At 36.0% G+C, this 15,285-nt stretch overlaps 1 protein-coding gene across 7 annotated transcripts in view; it reads left to right on the top strand.

Moving 5' to 3' along the window:
- Positions 1–15,285, top strand: part of SMAD4 (SMAD family member 4) — a 55,891-nt gene that overhangs the window by 24,226 nt on the left and 16,380 nt on the right. For 4 of the 7 annotated variants that reach the window (XR_008661044.2, XM_055298884.2, XM_055298876.2 and 1 more), the window contains exons 5-8: positions 2,175–2,387; positions 5,551–5,670; positions 5,766–5,882; positions 7,290–7,340. Coding sequence is in view for 6 of the 7 variants with exons in the window: in XM_055298884.2 (XP_055154859.1) it covers positions 2,175–2,387; positions 5,551–5,670; positions 5,766–5,882; positions 7,290–7,340 (501 nt within the window). In the remaining variant the exon portion in view is untranslated. Of the gene's footprint in view, positions 1–41; positions 133–2,174; positions 2,388–5,550; positions 5,671–5,765; positions 5,883–7,289; positions 7,341–15,285 lie in introns of all 7 variants that reach the window. The other 3 variants (XM_063639972.1, XM_063639971.1, XM_063639973.1) reach the window with 2 other exon arrangements.

Here is a 15,285-nt window from a genome sequence, read left to right as displayed (position 1 = left end):
ATATATACTATATGTTTTTTTAATTTTATTTTTTTGAATAGGCAATACATGGTCCATAAATCAAAATACTATAAAAAGGTATACAGTGAAAAGAAGTGCTCCCACCCCTGCCCCCATTCCCCCCTACCTCAGGTAATCACTTTTTTTAGTTTCTGGTGTTTCCTTCCAGGGTTTCTATATGCAAAAAATACATACCTCCTTTCTTACACAAAACGTATACAATGCATACTGTTCTGGACCTTGCTTTTTTACTTACAGTATATGATTTTTTAAACGTGTATGATCATAGTGTACAATAGTGTTTTGTAACTTGCTTTGATTCTCTTGGCAAAAATATATTGCAGACTTCTATCCTTGTTGATACCTTTAGTTTTACCTGAGAAACATTTATTATAGATTATCTGGGGTTAAAGAGATCTGTAGACCAGTAGAAGTTTCAAACTTACATTTGGGAAGTTTAGCCAGTATATTTAAGACAAGAAAGATTTATGGGTCATAACTGTTTAAAAGCAGAATACAGTTGGTACTTAAAGATGTTATGATTGCTGATTAAACTGAAGAGTCATCTGAAAAGCAAAGGCAGTGAGTACCAAGTTGACCAGTGGTATCCTCAAATCAGCTAGCAAAACCAGTAAGTCGGTAAAAAGATCCCAGTCATTATAACAACAAAAAACCTAAAATGTCCAGGAATTAATTAGAGATGTCAGGATTTATATGAAGAAAATCACTGAACTTTGTTGAAGGGTATAATACAAGGCTGAATAAGTGTAGACATAGCAATTTTATGCCCCAATTTTTTTTTTTATTATTTTTATAATTTGGCCAATGTTAGTGATGAGTGGTTGTGTTCAGTTTTTTTATTGATACATAATTTGTTAAGCATCCTTTTGATTATCTTTTTGTTACCATAAAATTTCTAAAGAGGAACTTTGGAATGGGATTCATAGGTCTTCAGAATATCATCTTCATGAGTTTTGATGCATGAACATACTTCTTAAGAGGTTTTTAAGAGGTTGTATATAGAAACTTGCACAATGGATGGTTATTACTGCCTTGAACTAGTCTCAATTTAATAAAAAAATACCCATGTAACTTAACTGATATTTACATGTAGTAGATTTTTTTCAAAGGTTGACATAGGGAAAGATAAGGGAAATGATATGCTGGTTCTTAATGAAAAAGGGAATGTCTTTTTGTGGTCTACTAATTGACTGCTTTAAGAAGAGAACCTACTGTTAGTTCAGTGGATTGTTAAGTTCTGGAGTAGTGTTAGTTTAGAAGCAATAAAGGATTGGTTGCTAAAGGTAAAAAGCAAACCTTAAAACAATAACCTAAAAACAAATGGGAAGGTTCTGGGCAGAGAATTAACATTATTAATGCAGTTCAGTTTCAGTTTTCTGTTTTTCATACAGCAGAGCAAACTGTTTCCTGGTTTGTTAATGGAAAGATGTTACACTATATCAGCTGGAATCTAGCTTTGCTTATGAAGGTATAACCACATAGGTGAAAGATGTTGATTACTGAGTTTTCTCAACACCATATATTAATCAAATACTCTTATTTGGGTTGGGTTTCGAGAGGGAAATTTCAGTTTGACTTTTCATTTAGAATTTTTCCGTTTGGTTCTAAATCTATAGGGGACATTACATTCAGTACACTTCATTTTTAAAGAATATGTTGCTTAACAATAATTATAGATCCTGGGATTGGATCTCTATCAGATCCCACTCATATCTCCACAGTGTGAAATTGGCAAAAAGATATAGTTAAATAGTCTCAATTTAGACCGAATAATTGTTTTTCTCAGCTGGACACACATTTTCCAGCCATTTGGTTTTTGCCTGCCTTACGTATTTAGGTGATTATTCTTCTAGGTTTATCAAGAAGCTGAGGAGTACCTTTTTAGGATTGTTGCTGGAGGCTGTTGGAACATAGACTAGCTTCAAATTTGAGAGTCAGATTGATAAAATATATCTGATGCTGTTACTGCTGAATAAATGACTTTTGCTGGTAAAGTAGTGTGCTTTTAAAATAATATGAAAAAATTCTGAATTAAAGTTAGTAATTTACACTGTAATTGATTTTAGATGCTATTGTATTACTTGCTAATAAGATTTTTTTTTCTGGGAATAGAACCTTATAAAAATTTAAAATATGTTTAATTTTCTATATAGCTCCATCAAGTATGATGGTGAAGGATGAATATGTGCATGACTTTGAGGGACAGCCATCGTTGTCCACTGAAGGACATTCAATTCAAACCATCCAGCATCCACCAAGTAATCGTGCGTCGACGGAGACATACAGCACCCCAGCTCTGTTAGCCCCATCTGAGTCTAATGCTACCAGCACTGCCAACTTTCCCAACATTCCTGTGGCTTCCACAAGTGAGTTCTAGAATCAGATGTAGTCAGCAAGTTGAGTTTTCCTAATCGTTGCTTATTTATGTGTAGTCACTTGGGGGGAAACTCCAAGTAAGTAAACATTAACAGTAACTGTAGTATCTTTCATAGGTAAACAGGTATTAAACAGGTATATACAATCACTTGGAATTTAAGTGGTGGCTTTGATTATAATATTGATTTAAATTAATGATCTGATTTGTACTTTACTATTACGTGTAGAAGTAAGTAGCCTCTTAAGCTCCCAGATAGATTTTGGAGAAATATTTGATCCAAGATGTTTATGAAGGTCTGTGCTAATGGAATTGCAACCTTTCTTTTAATCTAGTGTTCTTATTTTGGTTTATCTGGGAGAATATTACCTTATAGTAGTTGTCTGATTTTCTCACTTTGCAAAGGGATCTTGACAAATTTGTTATATATTGCTCAAGATAGACATTAATTAAGTCAATTTTGATAAAAGCTAACTTCTATATCTCTTTTTAAAATATATATATATATATATATATATTTTTTTTTTTAAAGTCTGTTTCAGAAAGATCCGTCTGTTTCAGAAAGATCCTTCTTTTCTGCCATGTCAGGAGGCAGAGGGGCTGCTAGGTTCAGGTTTTTGGGGGCCTGATCATATGACCTGGTTCTGTTACTTATTTTCACAGTAACCGAAGGTTTGATAGTTTGCTGCTTGGCAAAGGAAGTAGCTTTTTTTTCTTTTTCTTTTTTTTTTTTTTTTCAATTAATCATAGAGCATTGTCTTGGCATGTGTATGGTGTTAGTTGCATGCAGTTGCTAAAGGAATTTATGTAAACCCACATCAGAATAGATTTTTGACAGCTGTGGGCTAATACTGTGTTAGTTGCTACCAAAAGTACCATTATTCTGTTTGCTTTACTGTCAGATTAGATTCAACATAGAAATTTTGATCTTTGGAATAAATGGGGGACTGATTTCTGTAATTGTGAGTTTTCAAGTGAAGTATACCAAAATTTCCCCTCTTTAATTCATTACACCACTTCAAAGCATTATGTTTGTGGTTTGCTATATAAGAGATGACAGTCTCACTATAGGCAGCATATTCTAAATGGGTCATATAGGTTAAGCACTTGAGAACCCAGATCCTTAATCACTTGGTGCTTCTATTATCTGTCTACTTTTTATTTACCAAATTAGGAATATGGTTGACAAACAGTGGGTAGTGATAGAAAATAAAAGAAGGTACATTATAGCCACTTGAATGTAGATTAATGCAAGAGCACAGCTACCTACTTCTGTTTATATTATCTGGAGATTTAATTTCTATGCCTTTGTCAGTGCTTACTAAAGTGACTTCATTTTGACTGTGTTGTTTCCTGAGGTTGAATCCTATTCAAAGATTAGAAAAAAGTGATACAAATAAAATGCAGCTAATTTTATCCTGGTATTTATTGGGTAGATTTTAATAGTTGAATACTGTAAATACTGTAAGTTTTAGAACTTGTGTCAAAATGTTCCCTTATGTGGTGGCATGCGCCTGTAGTCCCAGCTACTTCAGGGGCTGAGGCAGGAGAAATGGCGTGAACCGGGGAGGCGGAGCTTGCAGTGAGCAGAGATCAAGTCACTGCACTCCAGCCTGGGCGACAGAGTGAGACTCCGTCTCCAAAAAAAAAAAAAAAAAAAAAAAAGGGTTCCCTTAGATCTCAAAAAGTATATTGATAAAATTAAATGAAAGAAAAGAAGTTGAACTAGAATAGAAGATTTGAAAGGCTATTTTATGTGAGCTGATTTAGTCGTATTGTTTAACTTTATTTTACATACTTAGAATTGTATAAGGGAAGTATTCAGTATGGATAACTACAGTGAGTCACTTTACAATTTATGTTCTTTTGACACCTGAATATTTTAAGAATTTCCTTTTAAATACCTGTAAATTAAAATAATTTATCCTGTGTAGTTAATGACAGTTTTTGTAAGTTAGCTAAGAGTATTGCCTGTAGAATTGTTAAAAACATGAACAAAAGCATAATTAACCTTTAAAGATAACTTGTAGAATCTGGGGGATGAGTAGGAAGGGAGGTTGCTAAAATGTGATTTTTATAGATAAATAATTTGGGGAGTATTGAAATATTCTCTTTAGCTTTTGGTTTTGTAATTCTTAGCTTTAAGGAAATGTGATATGTAAAGAAAAGAAAAATATTCCTTTTCTTTGATACTTTGAGCAATGGTGACATGTTACTGTCTTCCATCTGATTATACTCCCATTTAGAAAAGAATGAGGTGATGCCAGTTATAAATAATTATAAATTTAGTGCTTTCCAAATAGGATAAACAGTCGACTTAATTAATGCTCTTTAAGAAACCAAATTGCCACTTAAAAAAAAAAAGCCTTAAAAATGTAGGACAGTAAGCAATATCATAGGATGGTTTTTTGAATAGAATAGAAGCCAAGAGAAGCTTGATTCTCTTGGTATATTACATACAGAGAGGGCAACTAATTTCTTGTACATCTGGGAATATGATGGTGTTCTTGAAAAGAAATGATTCTTGGTTTATAAAAGCTCTTGAAAAAATTTGAAAGTAGACTGATAGTTTTTTTGTTTTTAACCAGTAAATGGTATATTGATTGGACAGCAGAGCTAGATCTTTTTAACTTCGTCATCTTCACTATCACATCCTATTTAAAATAATTTTCTGCTCTGCTTTTCTCTGTCAAACCCTAGCATTCTGCCATTGCTAGTACCAGTGCTGATAATGATTAATTTTTCAGTTTTCAACATTTTCTTGAGCCTGGATTTTTGGGGTCCTAATCAGAAAGATCCAGAGAGAGAGGTGGATGGAGTGGCCAGGATGAACTGACATACTTCTGAAGAAGTTAATATGATAGGCCAGACATACAGTGGTGTTTTGCTGGCATTTGAAATATGTTTGTGAAGAAATAAGCCATTACAATTAGTTAGACATTACCTAAAATGGAATAATTTTGAGCTTCCTCAAGTTAAAGTTTGCCTTTATAGATGACTGTAGGTTTTTTACCTGATAGGCCATGGGTGAGTTACGCTTTTTGCCCATCTTTATAGTCGTACATTATCAGATAAAATTGGTCCTTCATTTGGTATATGAAATCATAAGATGACATCTATGAATGTACCATGTTAATGTCTTCTTGTTCCTCTAGGTCAGCCTGCCAGTATACTGGGGGGCAGCCATAGTGAAGGACTGTTGCAGATAGCATCAGGGCCTCAGCCAGGACAGCAGCAGAATGGATTTACTGGTCAGCCAGCTACTTACCATCATAGTATGTACATACTTTAAAAAATCTTTTAAATAGTTGAGAAAAAAGTAGGCAGCCTTTATAAAAGCAAATTAACCCATGTGGGCCTTAATTTTTAGACAGCACTACCACCTGGACTGGAAGTAGGACTGCACCATACACACCTAATTTGCCTCACCACCAAAACGGCCATCTTCAGCACCACCCGCCTATGCCGCCCCATCCCGGACATTACTGTAAGCTCTTGTTTTTGTTGTAAGGGCTATTTTTTTTTTTTTTGGTAGGGCTTTGTTTTCTATTTTTTAAAAATGTTTTTACATCTTTTATTCATCCTGTGATTTTGTTTCATTAAATAGTGCTTTTCAGTATTTTTTGTAAACAGTATTATTTTTCATAGTTATCCTACCTTTTTATTTTAGAGGAGTGATGTTTGCTAAATACATTTGTTTCTCTGTTGCTAATGTTTCATTGACATCACATTGATTTCCATTCATTTGTTTGTTTGCTTTGTATATGTTTTTAGATCTCATCTCTGTCTTGTATATCCATGCATAATGGATTGAAACCCTTTGAGCGCTAAGTTCTCAAGGTTTCCCTCAGCATAGTATTCAGTGTACTTTGGATAATGTTGAATCTGTAGATAACTCTGTGCTGGCATGATTGGGAGGAATACGCTACAGATAGCCTGTAGTTTCAGGCAGAATAGGAGCATTGTTCATATGGCTTAGTAAGATCAAGAGTGTAACTCTTTTATATACATTAAATCCCTTTCTTCTCATTATAATATTAATAGTACCAAAGAAAACTTAGAAAATAATAGAAAAGTGTAAATAAGAAAAGCAAAATTACCCTGAATCCTGCTACTCAAAAACAGCCACTTCTAATATTTTGTTATTTTCCTTCCAGTCATATAAACAGGTATATGTAAATTGACAGGGGGCTCCCACTCTATGTGTATTGTATATATCTTGCTTCTTTTCAGTTATGTTACTATTTTTTCCATTTCTTAAGAGAATGTAATTTTTAATGGCTGCCTAGGCCGTCATAGTGTTGAAGGGTGCTGGGTTTGGACCTTTAACAGGCTGTGTGACCATTGACAAGTTATTTCACCTCATTAAGCCTCAAGAGTAATAATAGTAGTATCTACCTCAAGGGGTGTTTGTAAGAAGTAAACGTAATAATTTATGTGAGGTGTTTAGCACAATGTCTTAACACATTACAAGTTTTCAATTATGTTAGCTACGATTCCATTAAATAAACATCCTTAATTAACATAAGTACTTGTTTTTAGAATAGACCTAACAGTTTATTATTATACATTGCCTTATAAATTGTACTGTATTGGATGTTACATGAATAATTCATTTATGATCTGTATTAAATATTGGATATACAATTATGTGTAAATTGTGTAATAATAGCACTTGGCAGATAGCACTAAAATGTTAGTTATTAAATATCCACAAAAGTATTAATAGTTTAAGACTATTTGCTTATTGTAAACTTTTAAGTTCTTAGACATTGCATAAGCTTGTTTTAAACAATTCCTAACCTATAATAGTTATATTTAAGTACGATTTACTGAAAGTTTTAGCATTAGACAACTTTTAATAAAAATAGAATTTTTGTTGTCTTTTCTTTAGGGCCTGTTCACAATGAGCTTGCATTCCAGCCTCCCATTTCCAATCATCCTGGTAAGTGTATTTCAAAATTGATTTCCTGTATTTAGATTGATTTAGTGGTGATTGAAATGCACAAACACAGGCTTTAATAGAATTATAGGGTCACTTAACTTCTCAGATAAGTACAATACTCATCATGACATGAGTTAATCAACAGTTTGAGTAGCCAGTATAGTCACACATAGACTGTCTATATTTTATTCAGTTTAGCTGTCCCCAAAGGAAAAGAACTATCTTTTCAGCTAAAATGAGAATTACAGAAATGCTGGCTTCATCATTGAATACATAAATATGCAGCAGAATAAAACTAGGTTTCAAAATAGAACAGCTGTAAAACTATAGCTTAAAAAGCCAGGAAAGAATCTTCAGTACATGCTGAAAAGAAAAATAATTCACTCTATTCAGGATCTCTGGTCAACTGGAATTTAGAAACTATTTGATTAAATTGTATGCAAAAGAGTAAATAGCTAAGTAGCTTTCTTCAATTCAAAGTTTGTGTATAATTTTTGAAACTATAGAGGTAATAAAACAGAAAACACTTGAAAATAAAATACTGAAAGTCCCTTGTAACACAAACAGATTTTGAATTTTTTTCTCACCCTTCGTATCTGTTTTTCTTAGCATAAAAAGATGCAAGTATGTTACTTCAACTAATCACCTTAATTTTTTGGAAACTATAAACTCAATTTTCCTCCTAATTAAAAGAAAATTATTATGAAGAATTATGTTTTTATTTTTACTTGTTTGTTTTTGAGACAGGGCCTGGCTCTGTCGCCCAAACTGGAGTGCAGTGGCATGATCTCAGCTTACTACAGCCTTGACCTCCTGGTCTCAAGCGATCCTCTCGCCTCAGCTTCTAGAGTAGCTGGGACTATAGGCAGGGGCCACCATGCCTGGCTAATGTTTGTATTTTAGTAGATACAGGGTCTCACCATGTTGCCCAGGCTGGTCTCAAACTCCTGGGCTAAAGCATTCCTCCTGCTAATAATTTTATTAATTAATTAATTAATTTATTTATTTATTTTTAAGTTTTTTTCCGAGATGGGATCTCTCTATGTTGTCCAGGCTGGTTTTGAACTCCTAGCCTCAAGTGATCCTCCTGTCTTAGCCTCCCAAAGTGCTGGGATTATAGACGTGAGCCACCACACCAAGCTTGAAAAATTAAAAAAAATTTTTTTAAATGATTTTATTTTTAATCTTTGTGGGTACGTAGGAGATGTATATATTTATGGAGCACATGAAATGTTTTGATACAGGCATGTAATGCATGATAATCACATCATGGAAGATGGGGTATACATCCCCTCAAGCATTTATCTTTTGTGTTACAATCTATACTCTGTTAGTTAAAGTGTACAATTAAATTATTGACTACAGTCACCCTGTTGTGCTGTAAAATATTTGACCTTATTCATTCGAACTACTTCTTGTACTATTAATCATCCTCACCTTCCCCCAATCCCCCACTACCTTTCTCAGCCTCTGGTAACCATCCTTCTACTGTCTGTCTCTATGGGTTCAATTGTTTTGATTTTTAGATCCCACAAATAAGAACATGTGATGTTTGTCTTTCTTTGCCTGGCTTATTTCACTTAACATAATACCTCCAGTTCCATCCATGTTGTCGCAAGTGACTGAATCGCATTATTTTTTATGGCTGAATAGTACTCCACTGTGTATAAGTCAAGCATAAAGAATTTTAAGCATACCAGAATAATACAGGAAGTTCCCCCATTGTACTCATTCCTCAGTTTCAGCCATTATCAACTAATGACCAATCTTGTTTCATTCATACTCACTCTTTCTTCATTCTATATTATTTTGAAGCAAATCCTATATAATAGTTTTATATGTAAATATCTTAGTATATATTTCCAGTAAAGGTTTTTAAAAACATAAACACAGCACCCATAATGATTAATTTAAAGGATAACATACAATTCTTAAATAGGTCTACATAATTTTCTTTGTGTAAATTTTCTTTTATTGATTATGTTGGTTTAATTTTTCTTCTAGCTGTTTAAAAAAATAGAAGGATACATCTTTGTGTTTATAACTTTTCTCATATTTTAGTTTAAGAAATTTATAGAATCTCTAGATCGAAAGGCCATATTACAGTGACATCAGAGTGTGCGAACCAGTGTTACTGTGCTGGCTAGCAGTAGATGTCATAGTTTAATAAACTTTTTGCTGATTTAAGAGGCAAATACTTGTTCTGGTTAGGAAAAAGGTGATGTTAGTGGGGCAGAAGCATTCTTTAAATAATATATTTATTATCTTCTTTAATGGATTTTCTGTGTTATATTGTATGTTGTGATTTTAAACATTTTTGTAGGTCAAGGGGTCTAGCCTTTTCATAAACATTTTTTTTTTTGAGAAATGTAATATACAGAAAAGTACATAACACAAGTAAGTATATAGTCTAACATCACTAAAACCAATACTCATGTAACCACTACACAGATTGAGAACTAAAACATTACAGCATCCCAGGAACCCTCCTACCCCATGAATTTTATCTCTGTCAAAACCTTCTCTTTCCTTCTCCCCAGAGGTAGCTACTGTCCTGCTTTTTATGGATATCACTTTTTTTTTGCTGTTTTATTTTTTAAATTTTTATTTATTTATTTTGAGATGAGCTCTTGTTTTGTCGCTCAGGCTAGAGTGCAGTCACACAATTGGGCTCACTGCAACCTCCACCTCCAGGTTCAAGCCATTCTCCTGCCTTAGCCTCCTGCGTAGCTGGGATTATAGGCACCTGCCACCATGCCTGGCTAATTTTTGTATTGTTAGTAGAGATAGGGTTTCACCATGTTGTCCAGGCTGGTCTCGAACTCTTGGCTTCAAGTGATCTCTGCCCCATCAGCTCCCAAAATGCTGGGATTACAGGCATGAGCCACCATGCCTGGCCCTTTTATGCTCTTTTAAAGTGATGAATACATCCCTAAACAGTCCAGTAATCTGGCTTTACTTGTTTTTTTTTTTTTTCGAGACAGAGTCTCGCTCTGTCGCCCAGGCTGGAGTGCAGTGGCGCGACTTGGCTCACTGCAACCTCTGCCTGCCGGGTTCACGCCATTCTCCTGCCTCAGCCTCCCAAGTAGCTGGGACTATAGGTGTCCACCACCACGCCCAGAGATGAGGTTTCACTATGTTGGTCAGGCTGGTCTCGAACTCCTGACCTCTTGATCTGCCCGCCTCGGCCTCCCAAAATGCTGGGATTACAGGCGTGAGCCACTGCGCCTGGCCTACTTGTTTTTTAAATTATATAAGTGGAATTACTGTATCAGGATCTTGATTCGTGTGTGAATATGTTGTGACAAGGGGAAAATCTAGAGTCTGAAGAATGAGAATTTTTGCTGGCTATCCTTGAGAGTCATTAGTGGCTCCTGGCAACTTAGGGAGCTCAGTGTTCGTATAGCTTAGTGGGAGATAGTCTGCAGCAGTGAGGGTAATCAAGGCTCTGAAGAAAGACCTACCCTGGATAGAAGCATAGGTGGGTATAGCACTGGTGGCATTTAGCTAGTCATTTGGACCTCTTCAGCAGTTGCCTTTGGCCTCTTGGTAGATTTAATTCATTCTTTTCATGGTAGAACTGGTGTTTAAGCCCGACATCTCCTGGTTAGAAAATAGCATTAACTAGTTGAGGCTATGCGTTTATAGTAGTATGCATTGACATTAAAGCCTCTGTCTGATTTTTTTCTTTTTTTGTTTTTTCTTGTTTTTTATTTATTTATTTATTTATTTATTTATTTATTTATTTATTTATTTTTGAGATGGAGTCTTGCTCTGTCGCCCAGGCTGGAGTGCAGTGGCACAATCTTGGCTCACTGCAAGCTCCGCCTCCTGGGTTCACGCCATTCTCCTGCCTCAGCCTCTCCGAGTAGCTGGGACTACAGGCGCCCGCCACCACGCCTGGCTAATTTTTTTGTATTTTTAGTAGAGACGGGGTTTCACCGTGGTCTTGATCTCCTGACCTCGTGATCCGCCCGCCTCGGCCTCCCAAAGTGCTGGGATTATAAGCGTGAGCCACCGCGCCCGGCCTCTTGTTTTTATATTTAAGAAACCGTGTCTCACTATGGGCCTCTATCTTTGAGTAGAATAAGGAAGTGATTTAATGGTGAGGCTGATCCTGAAAAGGTCTCTGTCAAGGTAGTTGCCAGAGAGGATTTGCTCTGCATGTACACCTTTAATGGAGTCAGCAGGTAGAACCCAGATGGTCTTTGGCTGTGGATACTAATGGGCCCTTGAGGAGTTCTATCTCACAACTGTTCCTCTTCATTTCTCCTTTTGTACTGTTTCAAGAATACTATGACTGATTTCCCTGTTAGGAGAGCTTCCAGTTCTAGTACCCTCCTCCTCAACTCTTATCTCTACTGCTACTAGGTATTTATTTTAAAATTTGAATCTAGTTATTTCTTTGCTCAAGAACTTATTCCCCTACTCAGTGCTTGGCCATAGGATAAAGTCCAAATTCCTTAGCTAGGTAGAAAAGAATCTCTGGTCCTGGTGCTTGTGTGCTTCTCTAGCCTCATCTCTTGATGCTTTAACCTAGGTATATCATCCCTCTGCTTTTTTCTCGTCCTCTATATTAGTTATCTATTCCACAACAAATTAACCCAAACTTAGCAAATTGAAACAATAACAATTTGTTATATCACTTAGTTTCTATAGGTAGGGATCTACATATGGCTTAGCTGGGTGGTTTCGGCTCAGGATCTCATGAGGTTGCACTAAAGTTGTCAGCTGGGGCTGCCATCATCTGAAGGCTTTTTCAGAGGCTAAAGGAATCACTTTCAGGGTGGTTTACTGACATATCTGGCAAGTTAGTTTTCTTTTTGGCAGGAGGCTCCAGTTTCTCTTCTTGTGGATTTCTCTGTAGAGCTGCTTGAATATCCTTATAATATGACAGCTAACGAGTGATCAGGAGAGAGTAAGACAGAGCCTCAGTGTCTTTTAATACTTAGCTTCAGAAGTTACATCATCATATCTGTAAGAGTCCATGTTATGTGGGAGGGGACTACACAAGGATGTGAATATCAGGAGGTGAGAATCATTGGGGGTCATCATGAATGCTGGGTCCCATGCACCTCTATCCTCCCAAATGTAGTGAACTCTTTGAAGATCCAGCTCAAGTACACTACTGATGGGAAGTTCCCTGCTACCTAGTACTTTATAATCATACTAAATTATAGCTACTAGTTTACATGTCTGCTATCCTTCCTTAATGTAGAAAAGAAACCAAAGTTTAAAAATTTGTGTAGGTATATGGTTAATGTAGGCCCTTAAGGTCTGATTAAGAAATGCTAAAATATTCTACCATAGATTTAGAATTATTTAAACAGGAAATATACCTTTGAATCTTTTATATGTGTAAAAATCATCAATAATATATAGTAAATTTATTTTGAGAAGTTATTTTTGAAGATACATAAATGTTTTAGGAAATAGATGATATAATTGTAGAAAATGAAAATAATAAAGATTGGTCGTAATTACCTTGATGTTAAAGATTTCAGGTAGGCAACATACTTGGTGATTCCATGTGTTGTCTTTGGAAAAGTTTAATCACCTCATTTCTTTTTTACCAACTTACTGTTTCTACTTTTTCTTAAAGCTGAGATATATTCATCAAATTGAATATTGATTGCAAATTAAAGTGAAAGATTTCTTCAGTGTCTGAGGTTATTTTGTTCAAATCACAAATGGATTCGAAACCCACAAATTTCCAACTTTAGGTGTGTTTTAGACTTTGGAGAGTACCTTTTTGTATTCATAAAAGATTCTCACAGGGCATCTCATTCAGATCTAAATAATAAAGGTAGTAATTCATAATGAGTCACTTAGGTGCTTTAAGCAAATCTTTACACTTTATTTGGAATGACTTTATTTTTATTTAAAATAATGAAGATAGGCAGAGCACTTTGGCTTACTCCTATAATCCCAGCACTCTCAGAGGCCCAGGCCAGGGGATCGCTTGAGCCTAGGAGTTTGAGACCAGCTTGGGCAACATAACGAGACCCCGTCTCTACAAAAAAGTACCAAATAATTAGCCAGACATGGTGGTGTGCATCTGTAGTCCCGGCTACTCTAGAGGCTGAGGTGAGAGAATCACTTGAGTCGGGGGGTTCAAGGTTGTAGTGAGCCATGATTGCACCATTGCATTCCAGCCTGGGTCTCAAGAAAATACATAATGATTCTGAAAACAAAAAATTGAAGATAATACCTTGGAGACTTAAATCTTTCATTATAATTTAACAACATTTATTTGATAAGACTGTGCTTTATAATTTCCCCATTACAAAAAATATTTAGATAAGTTTTTTCATTGTAAAAAATTTTTTTTGTTAACTCAGTTTTTTAAAATCTTTTCTTTGGCCAGTGATGAGCAGTTTTGGGCTTCATGAGACTGGCTTAACTTCACTAATTTAGGAGCAAAAAATATAAAAATATCAAAGTTACCACATAACTGTCTTACAGTTGGGGCATTCAGAAAGCCCACTCTGTGTTGAATAATTCCAGCCTTCTGTTGATGCTAGTTTTGAGAACTGCAGAGTTGTCATTATATGGCATTAGTCCTCGGGGGCAAAAGAGTGAAGAGATTCTAGAAAAGTTTAATAGGTGTTTTCCTGTTACCATCCCCTGTTTTTAAAATAAGAATGATCCCTTCTGACTGTTTAGCAAATTGAGATTGGAGTAAGAAAGTTTTTCACATAGTGTTTTGTATCTCAGTACTGCCAGATTTGCTGGGACTCACTTAGATTAGCTCTAGACTTCTCTGTCCTCATAAGTGGTAGTCCCTTTACCTTTGCTTTCCTAGGCCTTTTTAAATCACTGATCGGTAGTGCCACTCACCTATGCCCATTTCTTTTCATTCTCAGAAAACATTTCTTCCCAGTACTAGCGTGTCAACTCAAACTAAACCTGTTCAGAGTGCAGCTTTAGATAACCATTGTTGTTTTATGGTATCTGAACTATTAAGACAAAAACAATTGCTTTGGTGAGTAGGAAATAATAAAGTAAGGTTTAGGTGCAGTTGTGGGTGTTGTAAATAATGATGATAAGACTACATTTTTCAGGCCCGGTGGTGGGCTCACACCTGTAATCCCAACACATTGGGAGGGCAAGGCAGGAGGATCACTTGAGCCCAGGAATTCAAGACCAGCTTGGGTATCATAGGACCCAACCCCATCTCTACAAAAAATTTAAAAAATTAGCCTGGCATGGTGGCCTGCATCTGTATTCCCAGCTACTTGGAAGGCTGATGTGAGAGGATAGCTTGGGCCCGGGATAGCTTAGGATAGCTTGGGCTATCCTAAGAGTGCATTGCACTCTAGCTTGGGCAAGAGAGTGAGACCCCCATCTCCCTTCTCCTCCCAAAAAACATATATTTTTCTTAAACGTGGAGGCTATAAAACTCCCATCCCCCCACCGTTGACTAACAGAAAAAACGTTGCTTACTATGGAACTTTGCTTCTGGTTAGTATCCTTCAGTATAAACCAGGAAATGTATGTACTTGGATCTCTTTTTTTTTTTTTTTTTTTTTTGAGATGGGGTCTCACTCTGTCACCACACTGGAGTGCAGTGGCACCATCTCGGCTCACTGCAACCTCTGCCTCCCAGGTTCAGGCGATTCTTCTGCCTCAGCTTCCCGAGTAGTTGGGACCACAGGTGTGCGCCACCATGCCCAGCTAAATTTTTGTATTTTTAGTAGAGACGGGGTTTCACCATGTTGGCCAGGATGGTCACGATCTCTTGACCTCGTGATCTGCCCGTCTTGGCCTCCCAAAGTGCTGGGATTACAGGCGTGATCCACCATGCCTGGCCCTCATTTTCTTTTTACCTAGCTTTATAAATAATTGTTTAAAACAAAGTTTAACATTTGGACTGATTGTGTAAAGATCACTTTTAAGTGTTGTTACTGTTTTTTTGTTGTGTTTTTTTTGGCCACCAAAACAT

This window comes from Symphalangus syndactylus, chromosome 1, assembly GCF_028878055.3.
Source record: "Symphalangus syndactylus isolate Jambi chromosome 1, NHGRI_mSymSyn1-v2.1_pri, whole genome shotgun sequence".
In the NCBI taxonomy this organism is placed as follows: domain Eukaryota; kingdom Metazoa; phylum Chordata; class Mammalia; order Primates; family Hylobatidae; genus Symphalangus; species Symphalangus syndactylus.
Note: the sequence above shows the minus strand (reverse complement) of the source record. Positions and strands in the feature narration are given on the sequence as shown.